General features: G+C 40.4%; 1 protein-coding gene across 1 annotated transcript in view; it reads left to right on the forward strand.

Moving 5' to 3' along the window:
• The first annotated feature begins 1,059 nt into the window (after positions 1–1,059).
• Positions 1,060–23,860, forward strand: part of LOC140228879 (uncharacterized) — a 54,256-nt gene continuing 31,455 nt past the window's right edge. The window contains exon 1 of the mRNA XM_072309148.1: positions 1,060–1,288. Coding sequence (XP_072165249.1) covers positions 1,060–1,288 — 229 coding nt within the window. The remainder of the gene's footprint in view (positions 1,289–23,860) is intronic.

The raw sequence follows: 23,860 nt of genomic DNA on the forward strand, positions 1-23,860 counted from the left end.
CCATTTTTTTTTATCCTACGTTTAATCATTTTGCCGTGATCACTTGAAATATCTGTGCATACTCACAATGATGACTCACTCGGGTGACTACATTTGTGACCCGCTACAACAAAAGGATCCTAAAGTCGCTTATATACGGGCGAGCCAATGGCCCAGAAAAATGCTATTTTCAGGCCTTTCCTTTGATCATTTAGCTTCGAAATTTCGGCAGATGATAGAAGATACATTACACTACAAAATTATGTAAAAACAGAAATCCAAACGTTTTGACAGATTTTGGTGATCTGACTTCAAACTCGATTTTCTCGGCTCACCCGTCAGCGACTTTAGGATCCTTTTGTTGTATTGGGTCACATTTATTTGATCAAATTGCTATTCTTTTAGCATTGATGATATAAATGTGATAATGAACATTATTCGATATTTCATACCTTCGAATGTATACATTGTTACATTCTCGACATATTGTATTCTTGCATGTTTCGTAATTTTTCGTCATTGACATATACGCTTATAGAATAACAAGTCGTAAGAGCTTTGCTTTTTAGTAGGTTCCACATACTACTCGTCATATATACATGAACTACAATAACGTTCGTATGTCTTGTGATAGCGAATGATATGATTATGAAGATGCAAATGGTAAGATTTGAATGGCAATAATTTTGAGGTTGTGATTAAAGCACACTATGATGTACATATATTGCATTATTTCCGACGAGTAATATTCTCTAAGAATTATCTGCGTTTCGTCCTTACTGGGTCTGAAGAAACAAAATTCACTTAGAATGATTGACCCAAACCTTACTGACTGGACGAATTAAGATCAACTCCATTTAAATGCCCTGGCTCTCTTACTTGGATTAGATATTCTCAGAGTTGGTGTTTTCTAGACGGGAATAGCATCCACTGACCAACTATACCAGATGTAGAACAAACTTCGGACAATGTATACCTTTCGAAGCCCAAAGTGTGAAACAAGCTAGATGACCACGTTTCATTATTGCGCCTCTCTTTTCAGGTACTGTAACAAGCAACGGGTAAGTCGGAAACGAAAATATGAACTTTGGCGGCACGGTCAACGCGGTCATGGACAAGCTGTGTGGATGCTGCTGCGCGAACTGGTGCGAGAGGCTGCGACACACCGACTCGGCCACGGCCATCGTGCCCCGGGTCAAAGCTCCGTCCGAGGACACGAGATGGAAGCGATTGTCGTCGGGTCGGAGGGCGACAGCTTCGTCGCCGCCTAGTCCGCTTGGATCGGCCGAACTTCTCCGAGTCCAACCCGGTGAGTTAACAAAACTCCAAGTAGGCCTATTACACACACACACACGCACACACACACACACACACACACACACACAAGACAGACTTGAAAGAGACTAACTTGAAAATGATAGCCTTTCAGAGGTGTCATCAGCCATTTTTGGAAAGCAACATTAAAAAGGGTTCCAAACAGGAAAATGATAAAAACAAATAAACAAACGAACCACTACACAGTGTTCTGTAGCTACTTCATCATTTCTAGGGACAGTAAAGAAGAACTGCATTTCGTTGTAGCTAAAAGCTGTTTCAAAGCCGCGAACGTTAGCGCATTAAAATCGACACGTCTCGACGATATGATTTTTGTCAACAAAATATTGGCCTGCAACTATGCTGACGTAGAGAGGAAATATGAAATAAAAGGAAAGTAGGAGTAATATCACGCCATCTCATCAAACGGGTAACTTCCTGTGTTGACTCCTATTTTAGGAAGGGGACGAGGGACGGGGTTGGGGGAGACACGAAGAAGCTATTAGTGTCATTTTTGCAATAACAGTAAAGACCTACACCGTATATCGTCCTGGGGAGTCTTCTCGTTAATGAGAAATGTGCGGGGTAAGGCCTGACCATTGCTCAACGCTAATCGAGATGAGCATGTTTTGGAAGAAAACTCGTTCTCTCCCCCGGCTACAAGAGCCTGTCTCCACAGAGTGACACTATCAGATGAAAGAAAGAAAGAAACTCTTCGAGATCATGTCTCCCATGGCTATGAATAGCCGTAGATAGATAGAAACGAGAAATAAAGAGGGAGGGAGAGAGAACGCACTCTAATAGGCTAATGGAGAGAAAGTATAAATGGGGCAACGGTAGTCGGAATGGCTGAGAAATTATCACGCTCTTTTCCCCCGTCTATATCGCGGAGTGAGTGGAGCGTCGGGTGCTGTTAGCGCCGAACGCGCATCTCCGCGCGGAACGTGCCCACGAGGATTGGTGGAGAGGGTGTGTATACGCGCAGACTGGTTTAATTTCCTCTACTAGCGATGCAGTCGACGGCACGGATCTTCCTTCATTTGTTGTGGGGGGAAGAGTGATCATACTGTCCAAACAGACACGTGAGCTGCATCAACATTAGCACCTAATGACGGCAATCTAGGTATTAACCTATTCCCCTGAAACCCATCCCGGAGCCGAAATTTGCTTAATCAGAGATGATAAATAGGGGCTTGCGAGAAAGAATGCTTAAAATAGGAGCTCTCAACGAGAGGTATAACGCACCTGCGTCCATTGCTTCTTATCATCTCAAATTCCCCCTCTTGCTCCAGTAGGTCCGTGCTCCATTACAGTCGAGAGAGAGCTTTTCCATTCACCTCCAATTCGCAATAGCGGGCTATTTTTGCTGAGCTTCAGACATCGATAACATCATGTGAAAGAAATAGACTTGCAACACAAATGCATTATAAAGTAGAAGCTCTGCTGATATACCGTCTCAGTTTCATTTAGAGTAAAACTATCTGGAAATCTTCAATGAGAAGGGGAAAAAGATATGTCTATTTTTATCGCTAACATTGGAAATAAACAAGACTGGGTGTTACGAAATTTCACTGAGACCAACATCATGGAATGATACAGAAAGAAGAATATAAACTGCCATTACCTGTAGTACGTCTCATGAGGATTCTACTTCTGTTTCGAAAATATACGTTGATTTCGTCATTATCCTCATTAGATATCAAAAGAAGAATAATTCTTTAGAGACAATTTTTTTTAGACCTCATACTTGTGTGTTTTCAAAGTTTTGATAACATAATTATATACATGATAGATGTATGGATTTGGCATCCTTCCGTGTTATTTACTTAATTGATCACTACGGAAGGGAAAACTGTTTCGATGCCACAAAACTTAGGTGTGCACGGATTGGACGTTACGCTCTTTTGGCAATAAAGACCTTCACAACTAGTCGACATTGCATGCATGTTGTAATATCACCGGTGATAATTTGAAAATGAACATCTGGCCTCTTTGAGATCCCTTATAGAATATTCTCAAAGTAGATCATCCTGTCCTTCGGATTTATATAATGCAGGAGAGAGAGAGAGAGAGAGAGAGAGAGAGAGAGAGAGAGAGATTCTTGTTATATTTGGACCTAATTGGATCCCATTTTAGATGATGGGATTCACGGTGTAACGAACATTGGCTCGCAATCTGTTCAACAATTATGGCTGACTAGACTTTAGCCCAAAAATGCCGAAAATGATGTCACATAATAGTAATGGCCTCTCTCGCGGATCTGCACACATTCTGAAAGCAGCATCAGATCCCACGTCTTCAAAAATCTTCCAAAAAAAAAAACACCTTTAACAATATTTAAAAGCAAAAACACTTCAATTCTATTCAGTTTCATGTGAATTATTTTCATTGTGATTGAGCAGTCATCGTTATTGTCGTGTTAATGATAAAAAAAAAATTATCATTGATGAAGACTAAAAACACTTTATTGATGACAATTATCTGAAGCTATGTATTAGCTTCGATGTAATCATAAACCTTATTTGAAAAAAAAAATACGCAAACTGAATCTCTAAAGATTCAATACAACTACACGTGTGAGAAGTACTGGCCGTTTGAATACAAAGGGCATAGTAAGAGTGACTAAGAGTACGCCTCAGGGATGACGTCACTCAGGAGGTGAAAGTCACAGCAGGCGACACATTGGTAAAATGATACATCACCTGATTAATGTGGCTGATGTTAATGTTGAAGGTCATATTCTCCATCTCCTTAAGATGCACATACCACTCCGTTTGATTTTGAAAATACGAAAATCACTTTAAAACTGCTGTGCCATTCTGACTTGGACAGTGCATCTTACCATCCTTAGATATCTGATGACTGACTTTTCGTCAGTAATTGGTAATTCTAACAACTGCTGAAATTGACACAAACAAAACCTGCAAACAAACAAATCGCTGCCTCTTACAATAAAGAATGTCATCAACAAAGATTATGTAAACATTGAATTATAATGTATTGAACAAAAATGCAGGAAATGGGTTATCCTTTGTCGTCCTTGATATAACTCTACGAACAGACTACAACTTATACCTAAATTGTTCAAAGGTTCTAGTTGCTCCGAGTTCTTTAAGAGAAAAAATGTCTGACCCGTCTTCACGAATTTCTCAATTACTTCCTATAATTGGTTCCCTTAAAGTCTTCAGACACAAAACTATCCAGTAATATATTTTGTCCCCTTTTCAACAATCTACTGGTGACTGTCACTGTAGTGGTAAGCCACATAATCATCAAGTCATTCTAGAACGTGCTTAACATGCTTATTAAAAGAAAGGAGTGAACTGAGTAAGGGAGAATATTTCCCAGACCCAATTTCTTTCCGCTCTTTTTGACAAAAACGTCTGAAATTCCTTGTCATCTTGGCTATAATGAGATAAAAGGCAGGCATAATGTTATACTGCAGATAGTATGGACAAAAGTGTCGTGACATAGCATCAAAATATGGTCATAGCATCACAAACTGGTTAAGGAGCAGGAAAAGGAAAAAAAGTGTTTTTTTTTTTCTCTCTCCTCCCTTAATCATTTTTTTTCTCTTCCGAAAGCCAGTTGCCATTGTTCTGTGGAAAAACTACACTTTTTGTAATGATTCTTCCGTTTTGTAATCGTAAGTAGGGAGATAATGCAACATTTCGAGCTAGTCAATATTTCTAAGATAATGTGAGACTCCCACATAAAGTGTGTTAGGCAGAAGATGGCTTTCAGCTGCATATGTTCGGCTTTACAGACGCGTATCTTGTCAAAAGCTTTGGGCACTTTTATGACAAATGTCATTATCATCATAATGGTATTTTTAGCGGCTCTGTCAAGGATTTAAAGCTGACAACAAGGGATTCGTCTGGAAAGACACGGGAAGGGCACAGTGGATTGAAAGCACCGAATATCCTCCAGTGAATAAAATTCATTTTCCCCTCATGTTATTTCGATACAGCGCAAGAACTAGTTTACCCTCGTCTAGTTCTCCATTTTTCCAGTTTCTGGGTTAAGCCATGGAAAACACTTGATATTGAATTTTTCAAGCGATTGATATGGACGACATCGGCCTGTGACTGAGAATAAGAAAGTCAGTATGCTACCGATGATACTATTCTTTTCTATGTGGAAACAACAAGGGGAATGATAATAATATACAGTCAAGTCTGTCTATATAGCGGCCACCAAAGGGAGGCGAAAAAGTGGCCGTTAAAGACAGATGGCTGCTATAGGTTGGTTTGACGTCGCGTTTTTCTGTATTTTTTTTTTTGTTAATGGCCGTATATGGAAGGTCAAGGTGTCCGCTAGAGACAAGTGTCCGTTAAGGCTGTTTTGACCGTATACTGAATAGTCGATTTCAAGGGAACGGTGATAAACAATGGCGGACCTCCAGAACGTGGCACTTAACTAATGATACAAACTATTCTGTACAGACAAAAAACAATGATGATGATGATGATGATGATGATCAATACTGCTACTTCTACTCCTGCTACTACTACTACTATCGAAACTTCTGCTACTACTACTACTACTACTACTACTACTACTACTGATAGTAATGGTGTTGACAATACTGGTAGTAGTCATAATAATGATATTGAGGATAATAGCAGTAACAAAAATATAATAAGACGAATATTTGACATAATTATTAGCAATAAAGTATAACAACATATTTTCTTGTCCGAATAGGTGTTATTTTGCCCTTATTTTCTGATATTACTACGAATAACGATGTATAGCATAACGTATAGCGACCAATTCTGAGTGCACAAAGGGAAGAGCATTCACCTTTGCACAGAAAACTTCGACACAGCAGCAAGAAAGATTCACATCCCACATAAAACACATCGTGTGATGTAAGTTATTCCGAAGGTTCGTTGAATCCGAAAATGAAGCAAGGTTCTGAAACACACTCATTCCAAATACCTAGATGTTCATCAATCCGAAAGTGGAATAGGATTCGTTTATCCAAAAATTTGTGGCGCCGAGAGAAAAGCAGCGTCAACGAACCTGCCCATAGCGGCCACTTGTCTTTTACAGCTGTACCGCCCCTTTTTTTTTGTCTCCCTTTGATGGTCGCTAAAGACAGGCTTGACTGTGTTAAAAAGCACTTTACGATGATTATGAAAACCCAGAGTGTTTTGCCGTCTTTGATATGATATGTGTATTAAAGTACAGTTATGCATTGTAAAAAAAAGGTACGGTTTTCCAAATCAAAATCAATTCTTTAAGAAACGGGTTCAAAATTGCAAAAGAGAAAAAAAAATCTATGAACAGGTAAGTAAAGTTAATCCCGTACATTGAATTTCTCGTTAAGGCCTCGCTCGTATACAAGCACGATTTAGCACGGTGAGAGATCTTCTTCATTTTTTGTTTTGAAAATGATCGAAGCGGATACGAAATACTAAATCAATTTTTCCAGGTGCTTTCAAAAATCTTAGTGAGGTTTTACGCCACGAAATATGTATAGAAAAAGACATCCAACCCGTTGTACATAGAAAGTGATGGAATTTTCCTTTAACTGCGGTGGTAAATTTTCTCTTCATACGGTGTTACATGCATACTCTATACAGAGAGTATAGCCCAAAACTATCACGTCGAAACGCAGCCTTTGCCATGCATTAGTGGCCGCTTGAATTTCAGGCGGCACGTTAAGCTTTGCCGCTCCGTGACTTATTGCAACTCGTCTGACATTTCTCAAACCCGCTCCGTCTCTACCTGGTTGTTGAAAGCAAAATGAATGCATCGGATTCCTTGCTTCATACAACAGCGCACATAATATACTGACTGCTCGATAGCTGTAATCGGATACACTTCTTTTAAGACTTTTTTTTAAAATTCTTTCTTCTGCGTGTTTCATATAGAGTAACACCGCTTTTCAGCGACAACAAACATACATCAGAGTTTCCATTAAAACAGTGGATAGTGGTGCGAATGATAATGCATTAAAACTACACATGGGTATTGGTCAGTTATCCGATCTTGCATGGGCGAATGGCGAACCATTAAGGTGGACTCAAGTGTTTCAATTTCATTGTCACTCTTTGAAAGATGGCGATTATGTCGTGTAGGTCGGGTCTATTTCCGATTATTGCACCATCACTTTAATTGTCTCCTCTCTTATCAAATGACATTGCGATTAGAAGAATATCGTCTACGAACTTCTGTTAAACAGCAAAGAGAAGAAAGTAAGGAAGCAGTCATTCGTGGAACATGGTTATCAGCAACCGTGTATAGAGCGGACCGCAATACTTTCTTTAATCTAGAGATGTAGAATGAAGGATCACAAAATACGTCAGCCTCTCCCCTATATACAAGCACAAAATCAACAGAAAGATCAACAACAACAACAACAACAACAACAACAACAACAAACAACAACAACAACAACAACCATAAAATGACCACGAAACCTTCTCATCATTAACCTGGAAGGGAACTCTTAACATCCTACGATACTTTACAAAATATTCAGAAATTTAATTTTAACGGGAAAAAAAATCCGAACCAGTTGAATGTTAGTCTGAAAGGAAAGAGCAAAAATTTTCAAGCACAAAAAAGAAAATTTAATCAAAACTGGATTAAAAAGTAAGGAAGTTATGAATTTTTTAAGATTCGCTAGTTTTTTTGCAAAACATTTCTAGAACAATTAACTTATATATCTATTAATGTCGATGTAGGGCAATTTTTCAATCAGTGGCAGTTCTCGAACAATAATTGATATGAATTATGCTAATGAGTGAGCTAATAATGTCGTCACCTTACAATTTTTGCTTTGATCATACACAAAACATGACGAAAATTCAACTCTTATGCTAATTAAACATAATGTCATTCCTGTCCGAGTAATTTCAAAATGTTGATCAGTCAAATATATTCGGATTTGAGACTGAAGCATAGAAGCGTTTGGAAGGAAAAAAAGAAGAGATTTCCGAGATTTTACGTACAAACGATAAGGCAAGTTGTGAGAGAATGATATCATCAAGTCACTTTTTGCATATGAATTGACCCTTTAAGAACTGTTTCCGTGAAAATGAGAGAAACTTCACAATTTCATAACTGTCATAATTTTTATTTGATAAAATTTTCAATGCTGTGCTTACGCGATGCTAGTCTTTCTTTTCAGACTATCTTTTATCTGGTCCGGTATGTCTTCATCCTTGTTCAGTGTGATTTGTTATGAATTTTGAAAACCGTCGTATTCCTCATCCTAATCGCTCTAAATTCTGAAACTCTGTACCCAGTAAAATAACCAATTCACAGCAAAAGTCTAAAATATCATCTGGAGGTCTCCTTTAATGACAATTATAATTCTGGAATAAAAATGAAGCGACAGACAAATTGTCAAGATCAAGTGATTAGTATGCAAGATACTAGCATCCCTCATTTCGATACGAGGTTTTGATCAGAATCGCTACACTCTGTGAGAGACATCTGATTTTTACAAGACTTCATAACATTGCATGCACTGATGCGAATGGGAATGAAAGATGCATCTTGCACATTCATGGAAACTCTATCTAGAACGATAAGGCAGAATGTTACTCTTGCATGCTCCAAGTCTGTCGATACTATTTTTGGTTACCACCGGTTATGCACCGCAGAGCAGATGTTTTCAACTTGTTAAAGGTGAACCACATTTCGTCGGACTAGTCACCTTAAACTCGTGGTGTTGAGCGCGATTGCGAAAAGGAGGAAAAGTTCTGCTCAATCTCCCTCCTGCATCCTCCCCCCCCCTCTCTCTCTCTCTCTCTCCTCGTTTCTTAGACATCTCTATCAATCTATCTAGCAATCTTTCCATCTATCCATCTATCTATTTTTGTTTTGCTCCTTCTTCTCTCAGATCTCTCGCTCGCTCTCAGCCCGTTAACATGACTCCGAGCCCTTGTGGAAATTGCGAGTGGTGTTTGTGAATAAGCAAGCATTTCCTGTATCGATCCGAGCCTTGCAGTTGCAAGTGAAAAACACGTGTTCCACAAAGACAAAAACACGTCCTCGTATCGGCGTTCTAGGGCAATTTGTTCAACTCTAATATTATCCTGGTACCTATTGCTCATCTTCACATGTAGTGCAGTATAGTGGGCATTCTAAAATAAATCATGCATGTATATATTTGTATGTGCATATATGTTATAGACATATTAAAATGATATCCTTTAATATTTTGTCTGCCTTAAGAGCATGCAGCAAAGATTTGGGACAGCCTATTGCAAATATAATATATGTATAGATATGCAATTGTGCAAATCAACTCTCTCTCTCTCTCTCTCTCTCTCTCATATATATGTGACCGGCGACAACGGTTTCAGGCAAAAGTCGGGAATTTTGAAAATTAATTTTTTCACTGAATCACATTGCCCATTTCCTAAGCTTTGCATTGATATAAAACACTTGTATTCTTCGGCACCATAAGTGGGCATAGAAAGAGAAATAAAATGCACTTTTTAAGTTGTTAGCCTGACAAAATTGCGAGAAAACGGGCTTTGAAGATTCACCTCTTTCTCAAAGACAATGTCCAAGAGGCGATGCGAGGGGAGAATCACCCATCCGTACGATGGTGCCAATCGATGTTAAGCTCCGCCTCTAGCAACCACATCGCCTTCTGATTGGCTCACTGAGAGAGTCAAATTTCCCGGGCACCGTCCTCGGAGCTCAGCGTATGGAGCCGAAAAACAATGCGTTTCGCTCGGGTTTGTTTACAGAACATCTTTCAAGATGGCGAATACGATAATTGCACGTACAGCTGTATGGTGTACATGTACATGTGTATTTGGTGCACGCATTACGCAATGGCATCCACAAGCCATGACCGTGTGCATGTAACAGGAGCGGTGGCGAATCCACACAGTTACAAATCACGTTTTCATGTAGTTGATTTGTCTATATCATTGGCGACCTTTTTGAAGGCAGAAAATTGGTAGTGCTGGCGAGGGTCACGCTTCCTGTTTGTTTTGCTTTTACAAGACATGCATATGTTGCTTAGTTCGGTGGTGCTAATCAAATTAAAACAAATAAGCAAACACGACTCTTTAGTTTGGTGCGATCTTGACGTGTAATATTTGAATATAATTAGTCACATGTGACAGCTCCTTTCCTCTCATCTACCTTCCATTGAGTCAGTCTGCTGTCATAATTTTTACTACATGTACAAGTGGACAAATTTGAGAATATCTAGTTTTCTTTTCACACGGTTATGTCATGCTACATGATTTTTGTTTCACTTCCGTTGTCGAACATTGCGGTATATGAACGTATAACGAGCGTATATGAACCACTATATAGCAAGAACAATGGAGCATGTAATCGTGCACGCGTGGGCAAAGCATTCCCCAAACGCTGCAACTGGTGTCCCCGAAAGCCGAATTATGTAAATGTATGCGACGCACCAGCCAATCGCATGCGAAACCCTGCGCCGTAGCAACACTGGGGATATTGGCGCGGCGTTCGAAAGAAGCTCAAAACTGATGAGTGCTATCCAACATAGGGTGCTTAAAATTCCATTTTCGATAGGAAAAACTTAGTCTTATGCTATGAAATTTAGTGTAGATGTAGAAAACATACCAAAGATTCGATTTCTGCAAAAAACCTAAATCGACAAAAATAGTGGTCAAAATCTTTGTACCCCGCCTAGGAGGGAATTTGCTCTTGCGACTTTTGCCTGAAACCGTTGTCGCGGGTCACATATATATATAAATATATATATATATATATATAAATATATATATATACTGTATATATATATATATATATATATATATATATATATATATATATATTATACAAGCATACATATTATGTACACATACACACACACATGTGTACATACATAGTTCTACATAATTATATATCTATGTTGTGATTATTTTCAATCACCTATGAAACCTACTTTCCACCGGGAGTTTTTCCGGGAGCACTTTAGTTCATGTGTCAGTCGCAGCAACTTCATCATAGTACTGACTCGAGTAGAAAGACAAAAAACAAACAAACAAACAACAACTTATGTTACGTAATGATTACGTCAAACGTTCACATTTCAAACAAAAGTGATCACAGTTAGATATTCCAAACGTTCGTTTATACTCCGAAGGTTTGTAATTCCGAAAGTGAAAAAAAAAGTTCCGTTATTCCTGAAACGATAAAGTACGCATCTTTCTTTTTCTTTTTCTTTCTTGTTCTTTTTTGGTCACGTCCGGATTAATGAACATTCTCTTTTTCTTTTGTGGAATAACAAACCTTTGGAACAACGAACCTAGTTTCATTTTTGGACTAACGAGCCTTCTCAATGACGAACCTTTCTTATAACGCTACGAATGTTTCTGATTAACGAACATGAAGGTACACGTAATATGTGTGTTTCGGAATAACGGACCTTCGGAACAACGAACCTTCGGAACGAACTTTTGGAATAACGAATATCACCCAAAGCAGAACCTGCCACAAACACGAAAGGTAGAATCGTCACTGACTACTGTTTTTGTGAAAAGAGGATGCATTGTTTACAACTGAGGCATGATTGAATATAATGCATCGAGTCAGCAGAAATTTGTGTTTTAGCTTTGTTCGAGGACGGTATCCTAAAATAATGTTCACATGAGTCTACGACCATACAAGGCATTCAGGCATCAAACACATGGCTTGTGATATAATGAATGTAATATGCACTATTCCGTGTTGTTTTTTTTTTTTTCCTTTGGTTTTGACCGCAATCCCAAAACATAACATATTATGCTTTTAGCAACAGTAATGTGTGTGTGGGCGAGGGGTTCTGGCGAAATATTGATCTTATTTAGGAGGCTTACATTGTGTATCACTCCTATTTTCAAGATCAAGTGGAAGAAGGGTGAATATAGGTTTATGCTTAAACCGGAGTGTTTTCTTATGCCTAAAACTTCAAAAACAGAATGTTTGCTTTTTTTTTAATAAGCTTTACAAACCTATGCACCTGTGTATTGTGATTAACCCTTCGTGTGCTTTAAGTGCTGATTGGTATAGAAACCCCCTTAGCGTTGTACACACTGTCAAAATCCCTGACAGAGAAAGGGTTTAAGAATGTGATTGAGTTGCATACACAACGTCTGAGGGATTTCCCCTCCCCCTTCTCCGGTGTGGTGGTCGATTATTATAATGGCTTCTGTCAGTATTTTGTGTGCATTAGCAAGCACATGCCTAGATAATAATGTTTACGAAAGAAAGGCAATAAATGTAATTTTATGATCCCTTTTTCAACAGAGTGACTGGTTTCAAATATTTATAAGCTTTGGATGTTCATAGACATAATATTCCTTCTCTCTCTCTCTCTCTCTCTCTCTGTGTTTGGTTTTTTTATCTCTTTCTCTGTTAATGTCTCATTTAAATACTTACATTACACCAAATTATTTTTTGGTTTGTCAATTTGTCCACCTTTTTCTTCTTTTCTTGTTTCCTTTTCCCACCATTTCAGCTTATCCCATTTCTTTCCGTCTTTGTGTTCTTCTCTTTTCGTTGATTTTTTTTTTTACTAAATGTACTACATTTAAAAGCAAGAGCATGTCATAGAAACACTCTGTGATACGCTGCTAATCATAGGAAAAAAATGACAAATGTCGAAACGTCCAAATTTGACCCCCCCCAAAAAAAAGAAAGAAAGAAGAAAACTAAAAATTGTTATTTTCCTTCCCACCATGGTCCTTTGTATATAACTTCATATTCGTTGTCAGCTTTCTTGTCTTCCGTTTGCTCTTCTTCTATACCACATCTTTGTTTTTGTTTTTCTTGTCCTTTTGCCATGTCTTCTTGAGCACTTTTGTATTCTCTCTGTGTATATTATGCGTTCATAATGACCAAAGAAAAAAAAATAAGATAAATCTGCATTGGAAACTCTGATCATAATTCACATCGTCCATTTATTTTGTAGGTCAACAGTGAATGTATGATTTGCAACCCTGGGCGATGAATGCCTGTAGAACGGCACGATTTTCTCTGTCGCCAAGGTTACACTAACTCTTCGTATTGTGAAGGGCGATCTTCTTTTCTCCCATAAAGTTCAAGGCAATCGTACATTGTATTTTGATAAACGTAGGTTGTGCTTAACAAACACATCTCTCTTGCTTAGCCTCACTCGAGAGTAAACTTGAAGGCATCATTTGTGTCTTCTCTTTCACTCGTTCATTTCCAAGTGTCCGTGTCGTGGTCGGTAGGGTACAGTCAGCGTTGTTTTCAAGGTTTGCGCAGCTTCGACTTCTTTTGCCCACTGAAACGACCGAACCCGATTGAAGGAATGATTGAAGGAAGTCATGAGAAAAACTACCATGCAGCGTCGACAGAGAAAGATGCAATCGAGATCCTTGGGGGAGCGGAATGGATACTGACATTCGCGGAAATTGACGAACAAGGTGCTATACATCAACTTTAAAACTCTAGTGACAACAACATCTACAACAACAATAACAGCAACGACAAACACTGTCCTCTTAAATGTGGTCTTCCCAGGGTCCCCCCTCCCCCCACCCACTACATACACATACAGAGAAATGCGTACGATGCATTTACAAGCAAACATGAATCGACAGCCCTTTCGATCATGCTATCGCAGTGAGGATGACACAACGGCCATGGTGGCAATCGATCACGGCCCGATCGACACAAGACGCGTTGGATGGTCTTCATCCGTTTCTCGGTATCTGAACACTCACAACAAATCAAGATCTGAGTTGTCGCTAGGAGAAATCGACATGCAATGAAGAGTTCAAACATGACGCCTGATAATAACGACCTTCCCCACCACCCACTATCCTGCCCCTTCCCCCCCCCCAAAAAAAAAAGAAAATAATAAATGAATGATCAGAGTACAACCGTGAGAGCTATAAAATGGACGCAATAATTGGTAACTACATTATGAAAGGGACAAAGGAGTATGCACATATCGACGCATCATAATTGGAATTGGTAACAACGTTAAAATTGTTATCCTTCCAGTAAACAAGGCGTTTTGTCTTCTTTTATCTTGGTCTCATAGGTACAATTATTGAATTTTCCCTCCAGTATTGGTCCCTCGTCTACAATCATGTTGCATATAGAACCTTTATTATGATTAGCCTGATTCCACAAACAATGAAATAATTCATCTTTCCTTATTAAGGAAAATGATAGTTGTTGTTGTTATGTTCTACCTTTCTTTTTCTTCACAAAGAAAGGCAATTTTCCTCTACGCCCCCGTGTCTGCCGAAAACTTTTGATATCGTTGACCAAAGAGATTCCGCTGACGGAAATAGAATACCAATATCATCGCAATAATTGCAAACATCTCAAAATGATAACATCGCATAAGAGACAAGATAATGGAGTAATCATGAGTGTCGATAGGCACTAGATAGGCTCGATACTTAAGGGCTTTTTACACTTGTGTTTCTTAACCCCGGACTTTCTCTGACCCAGGACTATCGTTAGTCCCGTACCAATTTTTTCAGCTTTTTACACTCGCCAATTAGTCCCGTACTATCTCTTGTCCGGGGCTAAGGAGAAAACTGACCTTTTTACACTCGTCTTTCTTAGCCCCGGACTTTCCAAACCACATGAATATTCATAATTACGCTGTGTACTGTACACGTACACGCACGCACCGGCAGCTCTTGATTACCTCGTTTCTGATTGGTCAGTGAGGGTCGCACTTCGTCTCCGTCGCTTAGCCCAGGATTATTTTTTCGTTCTGTTTACACTCACTCGCTTGGCACCGCAATTGCGGTGCTAGCACCGCAATTGCGGTGCTAACCCCTGCTATTTTGCAGGGCCAGATAGTACCGTACTATCGGTGGGGCTAGCCCACTTTGGCAAAAACGAGTGTAAACAGAAAGTGGGCTAAGGATAGTCCCGTACTATCGGTGGGGCTAAGGCCCCCCCTTAGCCCCACTGATAGTCCGGGGCTAAGCAAAAATTTACAAGTGTAAAAAGCCCTTTAGAATCAGTCAGTCAATGACAAAACTGGTGAGTGTGTTGTTCATGGTTGTGTTGCTGTCACAACGTGGATATCGATGCTGCACGCATTTTGCCGGAATATTGTAATCAGTAACGTGTTCATACGCGCACGCCTTTTCCTTCCCCTCATTGTGAGCTGTTCTCTCTCCCTCTCTCTCTCTTCCACCCTCCATCTCTCCCTCTCTCACCTTCTTCCGCACGTGTCGACTCTTCCGCCACGACTCTCTATCTCTTTCTCTCCCCTTCTCTCTCACCGTCTCTCCTCCCCTCTCCTCGTACTATCGCGTCCACTCGCCGAGCCGACGAAGTTGCGGCGTAGCGTTGCCATCAGTGGGGTACCTGTTATTTACAATGTGCCCCATCGTTGAGAGAAGTTTAGTGCAAGGACTGGGCCGGCCATATGGACTTAAAATCGTTACCAGCGGTGAAATCGCGAGCGGGATCCATAGTTTCACATGTGATGAGGGGTCTCGGTGAGTAATGACATTACCAAAAAATGCTTTCTTGGATCGCTGTAATGAAATGTAGGCTGAGCGCCAGTTTCTGCTTTCCAACTCCGAGCCAGGAAAACATTAGTCAGTGGCTTTGGCTTGTTCCGTGTGAGGCGAAGAGGTGAATGTTTACGATGCTTCTTATTGCGCTTGTCTGAAGAAACAGGTCACAGTGACCTTGAATGCCCTTATATATATTTGGCTCGGAACGAATGTTTCTTAGAACGACTTCGTCTCTGTAGATGTGCTGTGTGAATTATGTAAGCTTCATGTTATGTGCATTTTTTACTTGTTTGAGTGTTGTTGTTTTTCCTTCATGCTGCGATGTGGTTGACGTAAATTACGCACGAAGTACGGTTATACTCTGTGTTTATTACTCTAGCAGAGCGAAGAATAAAAATGCTATGCGCAAGTTCACTACAATAACAACTATTTAGTGATCACAATTAAAATTTCCTAAATGATAACTTTTCAGAAATATCATACTCCTGTGCGTATGGCTCTTTGGGGTTTATTCGTGCGTGTGTTGCAAATGGATTAATAGATTTGATAGGATGAAACTCCGCGTATCAAAACTAGCATTAACTCTATCAATTCCACTTAAGACTTGATTTGTATACAGTGGCAATGGTCTCTTTGAGATGTTGGTCCTACAGGAGTTCACACTCACACGAGCTGGAGAAAACAAAATTGTGGGTATATTGTGATTATGGATTCTCGTCAAGTACCACTAATTGCTCCAGCCGTCTCTAGGCAGCGTCCCCGCCGTGACGGGGTATTTTCGAGACGATTGCATCTCGGTCCCACCGGGCCAATCGCTGGGGTAAATGTTTTGGCGGTAAAAATAAGAAATGCAATTCTCAGTCAAGCAGTCCGTAAAGGTCAACGCCATTTGTTTTCCTTGACGGAAGCCTCAAAGCCTATTCCCTGCGATTGTTTGATTTCCTCCAGAAATTATGCTCCCTGGGGTTGCTAGTAAAGAAATCACGACGGGTATGCAAAACAAGCACGACAACAATTACTGCAAGAAATACGGGCAATGTAATTTTCCCTTTAAACCGTCAACCAAGCTAGGCAATGCATTAAGTAGAAAATGTCATTCGTCCAAGACAACAACAACAACAGCAAGAGGGAGAGAGAGTAAGAAAAAAGATATGAACAGATCAAGTATATGTGTGGGTCTTTGGGTCGTTGTTGTTGCTGCTGCTGCTATTTGGGTGTCTTGGTGTATGTGTGTTACCGTGTGTCTTATACCAGCCTTTTGTTATAGTGAGATCACGAAGGCGTAGCACGATACTGCTCATATAACCATAGCCTGAGGTTGATTGGTAACTAGGATAAGAATACTGCCCGGGTGACGTACGAGTGTCAGTTGTCGAGCCATTTGTTAACCCGGTATAACACCTGTATTTGTGATTGGGGATACTCCATTCCCCCGATCCTGAAGAATCTCAAAGTTTTGGGGCTTTGAGCATGTGCGTGAAGGCATTGTGTGTGTGTGTGTGTGTGTGTGTGTGTGTGTGTGTGTGTCCGTCTATGTGTGAACGCATGTGCGTGTTTAACCCTCATAATACCTTAGCCAACTTACTCGCCAACAATTATGGTTTTTATGAGATAGTGGCATACTGAAACGGTTAAATTTCAACCAACTCGACGCCATCTGCTGATACTATCGGATGGATATCGCAACCTGTAGTCTCTATGGGGCCCCTCCGCATTGCGATGTCTGAACTCAAACGTTCAAACCCATTTTAAAATCAATTACACTGTTAATATTGCCTCCGAGGAAATGCAATTTCCCCACATCTATAGTCAATGGATGACTCTCTCGATGCCTAGGAGCGAAGAGTTCGTCAGTCATGAATTCTGCATTCTCATCCAGGGTATGATTGATTATTCTTTCAGCAGTACTTATACCAGTAAAGTATTGCTACAAAGTCAAATTTAGTGCCTCGAAAGAAAATAAAATCGATTCATATTACAATTACATGGCGATGATTAAACTTCCTTTAAAAAAGAATGAAAAGAACATGAATTGCCAACGAGGCGGTACTCTTACATTTACGCGCAAAAGTCAGTAGCAATTACACGTTGACAATCTTCGCAATCATGATGTGCGCTACGCGGAATTTCGCGATAGTTGGGCCAGAGTGTGTGTGAAAAGCAAAAAAAAAAAAAAAATAGTTTAACCAATAAAGACTGACAGTTTTTAGCCATGTTGGTCGTGAAATGAACATAATCACTGATGAAAACAGTAAACGTAAAGTTTAGGAATTTGTAAGGGAGTGGTTGTGTGTGCTTATGTTGGTTTGCGGGTGTGCGTACATAAAGTATTCTTTTCCCTTACATAATTATACACGAAGACGATCCTTGCTGAAAATGTCTCTTATTCGCCGTTTTTTACCTCCGAACCGTTGCATAATTTTTGTCAGAGAGTCTCCGTGTCCATTGAGCCGCGTTTGAACTCGCTCGCGCGGAAACGCGGAGACACTTGTAATAACACAACTTTGGTTGTTGTGCAAAGCTCGTCCTCCCCCATGGCCTAGTGTTCGCTTTGACCTCCTGCCGGAGCTGAGCGTCTGCTGCCGATGTTATTACGCGATGTAAAGAGTAGGAATAAAATGTTCGCGTCCACGCGGGTATCCCTTCGTTCTCGTTTTACACTCCAGGCATATTATATTGCATAGGGAAGGTCTCCCAAACGCCCTCCCACCCTTTACGTCTTTCGTTCTCTCTGTTTTGTTTTGGTTGTTGTTGTTTTTTTCTTCTGTGCCGGCTATGGCTCTCTACGGGGATAATCTCTGGATGATTATGACATTTGCTTGTTGTACAGATCAATCATTTGTGTAGTGTATGTATTATTGACAGTTTCGCACGTTGTGCTGCCGGGGGTTCGCATGCAAAGCAAGGTCGAGTTCGGCTACTGACCGAGAGGTGGTTGTTTTAGGGAGGAGGTGGAGGAGGAGGATTTGTGTGTGGGGGGGGGGGGGTGGGTGGTTGCGATGGGCGGCGGGTTAGCGGTAAGCCTGAAGAAATTCTGCCTCATGGCTTGATTACCGCATACTGCGTTTCGCTGCAGCGAGCTGAACGAGCACCCTGTCATACTACCGCTCGAAGCAGTGCTGTTCTGCAAGACTCTCTTCTAACTTTGTTCTCTTTTTTTTTATTCTTTTCTTTTTGCTTACTTCCTTGCTTGCTTTCGTTCTTTCTTGATAAAAAGCGGTATTAACGAAGGGGCCCAAGGGGCTGTGAACATACCTGCAGACAAAATCCGTCATCGCTCTCAGTAAAGATGAATGCTTCTTTTTATGGCAGCGGCTTGAATCGAATTTAATTCGTTTGAGTAGAGGCACGGAGGCAAAATGCTGTGGCCAGGCGGAGAGAAGCGACTTAGTTGGGAAGATTGTGTCGTCTACCTTAGACGAAGAGTAAGCGCACTTTCATATAGGCTCTGACGATTCTTGTGGTGCAAAACTTGAACGAAGAAGAGAAAAGAGTCGTAGGCGATATTTTTCTTTTCAAGAATCTGAGACTAGACACTTCTTTGATTTATCAAACAAAAATATCACTAAAAAATGATTGAATACCGCTGATATCTTTTTTGATGTTATCTCGAAAGTGTTTAGGTAGTAACTTATAGTAACACGACATTAGACAGGACACGCATGTATTAGCTATCTATCTATTTTCTGTCTATATTCACATGTATTATACAAAACTAAGGATTTGTGTGGTATAAAATAGAATAGCGCAGTTCCTTTAGAGCGCTTAGAATTCACTAACCAGCGTAAAAGTTTACACTGAAAGAGGGAAATAAAGACACATGCAAAATTAAAAGGGTCTTTATTCTGTGGGAACTGGACGACAAAAAAAAAAAGAATAAAATAAAGTAATACGTAAGCTATCCAAAAACAAAACAAAAAAAGAGGACAGAATTGAAAATGTAAATGACATTTTGTGATATTGCTGATGACGTATATTGTCGTGATATGAGCGAACGCGGGAGTGGACCATGAAGAGTAGTCTTCCGTGTCGTACAAAACCCCTTTTTTTCGGTGAGCCGATCGAGAGTGAACAGTTCATTTGCATAAAACGACAAGGAGCGTGTGTGCATGTGCGTGTGTGTGGAATGTGTGTGTGTGTGTTTGTGTGTGAGAGAGAGAGACAGACTGTCAGACAGAGACACAGAGACACAGAGAGAGAGAGAGAAAGGAGGGTGAGAAAGGGTCGAAAAAGGGCTTGGGTGATCTATCTCCATTTTCCCTCCCACAATCGATCTACTTTCTGTCTTCTCAATCAAGAAAAAGGGTTTTAAAAAGTCTTAAACAGTAGTCTTTTGAAATTTTCATAAATATACGTGAATAGTAACGGAGGGTCCGTCCATTTACAATCCATTTATGACAATAAGAAGGTACTAAAGGGGAAATAACGAGATCTTTCAGTGATCCTCGGAAAATAAAAAAAAAAGCTTGACGGTTCTATTCTAATTTTGTCAACAGGTCAATGTGTACTTTGTTATTGACTAGCAAAGACGGTGTATCGATTTTGTAGTCTGTAATGCAACCCATTTCTTGTACCCTTGATCATGTGTTGATCAGAACTATTATTAAAACTTCTTCGTTTATCGTAATGATAACACTTAAGTTTCTTATTCACACAACAACCACGCTCAAAGATATTACCGTAGTAAACACACACACACACACACACACAAATATCATAAAAAAGTGCACGCATTCTGCATTATGTTCACCTCTTTAGAAGACGCGGATACATGCGTTGTCATAGTAACCACTGCAGTGTAAATTGCATACTGCGCATCGATTCCATAGAGCGTTTGTGCGTGGAGGAAGGGGGAGTGGGAGGAGTGCAGGAAAGGCATTCTTGTTGATATAGATCTGAGTTTTTGTATGTATAATTATATAAAGATTGGATAAACATATCATCGTGAATATTTCTCTGTCCGATGGTCAAATGCATACCTTATGTCTCTTTTCGCCCCCTATTTTTTTTTTTTTTGGGGGGGGGGGGAGAAGAGGAAAGGGGATGGGCGTTTGACAGATAGGAACGAAAAGGGGCTTTCCCTTTTATAAGAGTCCAGTGAAATAAAATATCACGCTATACTACGTGCTCTTCAAACACTGTAACAATCACCTTTCCGTCGTACAAATCACAGAGGAAACCAAGAAATGGTTGAAAAGGCACACACACACACACACAAAACACACACAAACACGCACAGGTAATAGTATACATATCAGTCATTCAGAGAGAAATACATTCTGCCAATTTTCCATCCATTCGACGCTTAATAATTTCCCCGGAAGAAAAGTGGATTCAAATTACCGTTGCTTGCCACGAAGTATGAATAATGAGAGGGAGAAAAAAAAAAGGCATCGGCAAAACAACAACAACAACAACAATAAAAACAACAAGAAAATGCAATTATGATGCTACAAAAGGTAGCAATGCTTATATCATTGCTATGCTACTGTGGCATATGGCATGAATACCGGGGAATATATCATTTTTATTTCAATCGCATTCAATACTAGCAGAGTATAGTGGGTGAGTTTCTCTATCGTATCAAATGACGTCATAATGAAATAGCGACACTGTAGCACAGACAAACATAATACACACATCTCTTTGTCTGCATCTCTCTCTCTCTCTCTCTTTCTCTCTCTCTCTCTCTCTCTTTATATACTTGATAATAGTTGTATGAAATATAACTGAAATTTTACATGTGCACTAATATCTATATACGCATTATATGTCTATCTCGTTAAAGCGATCAAGAGAACAAGCCGGTCAAATAAGCCTGCCTTAGGTATGATATTCGCATGACTTTTAGTTTAGCAACAATCGACGGAAGTGCAGAGAAAGAGAGAAAAAAAAATAAGGGCGGTGGTGGGGATGTAGCTACACTACGCTCACTATCACACTGAAGAGTATATAAGATGGGACAGTCTTTTATATTTCCTTGAAAGTCATTCACAGAGGGGTGCGTGTATTGACCCCTAATGTGTTATCTGTCTGCAGAGCGCGAGGTATTACCATAACGTAGACAGCATACCGATACCGCGCTACACGGTAATATCGCGTTATTTCCGCATTATGGGAACGGTGCCATGGAAATACGTTAGTTATTAATATCTCATCATTTCTAGTCTGTACATTGTATTGGTGCCTACACTATGACCATTCACACCGAACCACACAGCTTGCATCACGCTGTAATTTAGTGTGCACTCAGTACATCGTGGGGGGGGGGGGGGGGGATGCAATGACATTGACATTTCTATACCCCCGAGTATAATGCGTGCAAGTTCCGCGTCATGTGGAAGTATGTGTGTGCATGTGTGTGTGTGTGCACGAAATAAGTCAAATCTTTATATGTGACCGTTTTCACAACAAAATATACCAAAACGTATTAGAATTAAATACATTACGAGTTGTTTTCGCGTGGGTGGTTAGGCGTGTTGCCTCCACCGATAGAGCAGTTTTGTGTCAGTTAGTCGAATAGTGCGGTATTTCACACATTAATATAGAGAGGTTTTTCACTATTCCAATAGTTATGATATGCTTAGAGCTGTAATTGCGTTCTTTTCACTAAGATTGCCAAACACACACAACACACTCACACACACACACACACACACACACACACACACACATTAAGATGGTAACGCATCATGAAAAGACAAGAGCAGATGATTTTGATACAGTAAGTTGATATCTACGTTAGATATGAATAAGATAGATAATAGGTCATAATGCGGAAACACTTTAGCACGAGGTGTTTAGAAAAAAAAAAGGCAACAAATTCATAGTCCTAGCGGTTCTATGCAAGAACACTTATCCACTTTAGCATATTCATATAAATTACCCATAGGTGAACGCACGCAGCATGGACACACACCTATTGCCGCACATGTACCACAAATAGTCACACATGTACACACACGTATACACACAAACACACAGTTTACGTGGCCATGAGCTTTTCATCGATATACTGGTACATGTACCTAACTTATGACGTGTGATCTCCCTGTAGATTAAGCACCTCCTGAGGGAAGTCGCACTTTGCTAAAGACTTTGTGACATTTGCCAGCCACACGATGTCTTTTGACGAACATTCGCAGCTCACGCCTGGTTGGGAACAAGAGGGCTCTACATTATGATCACCCAGCTACACAACACATAGACACAACACACATACACACATAAGCACACAGTACACACAGACACGCATACACACGCACACACACACGCACAAGCACGCACACACACACACACACAAACACACACACACACACATTAACACGCACATAAACACTTTATAGCGCCCAATAAAAAGAAAGAAAAAAAAAAAAAGGTTTCTGTTCATGCAGCACGCAGCTCGCCTCAAGAAAAACATAGGACCAGACGCGGGCTGCCCTCAGCAACGCAATGTGTCGATTTTCCGACCCACTTCTGGCAGACGATTTTGTCTCACTAATCGGAATTCCAGCTTCTTGGCGACAGAACAAAGAGCGACCTGCGGAATGCGCAAACCGGAGGAACGGAAATGCGTGCCTTAACAGCCACTTTCGCTCGACCTCTGAACCTGCCGAAATCCATTTTGACACAAGTTGGTTCTATTCCCCTCCTCACATATGCACGCACACGCACACACACGCACACACACACACACACACATACACACACACGCACATAGAATACGCACACGCAACACATACACAACACACACAAACTCTCTCCTTCACTCTAACTATCGTGCAGCCTTTCTATCTATCTATCTATCTGTCTATCTATCTATAACAGTCCTGTCTAAAAATGAGAGATGGAAAATACCAAGACATCGGGAAAAAACTTCCCTGTGGAATGAGGGCGGGCCGGAGGGAGATTGATTGCTCGCTTTGAGATGCGCTCTGCCCCAAAAGATACTTTCCCAACATCCTTCCTGTTTCGATGCAATTCGTATAGTGCTGGGTGATGCCGCCGTAAACAGCGCGACGCGGGGAGGAATATCTCTGGCATTGTGATGAAGCTGTAGTAGCGGTAGACGTAATGGAATGGGTAGGGGGATGAGGAGAGCGGAG

Source organism: Diadema setosum, chromosome 5 (genome assembly GCF_964275005.1).
Source record: "Diadema setosum chromosome 5, eeDiaSeto1, whole genome shotgun sequence".
Taxonomy (NCBI): domain Eukaryota; kingdom Metazoa; phylum Echinodermata; class Echinoidea; order Diadematoida; family Diadematidae; genus Diadema; species Diadema setosum.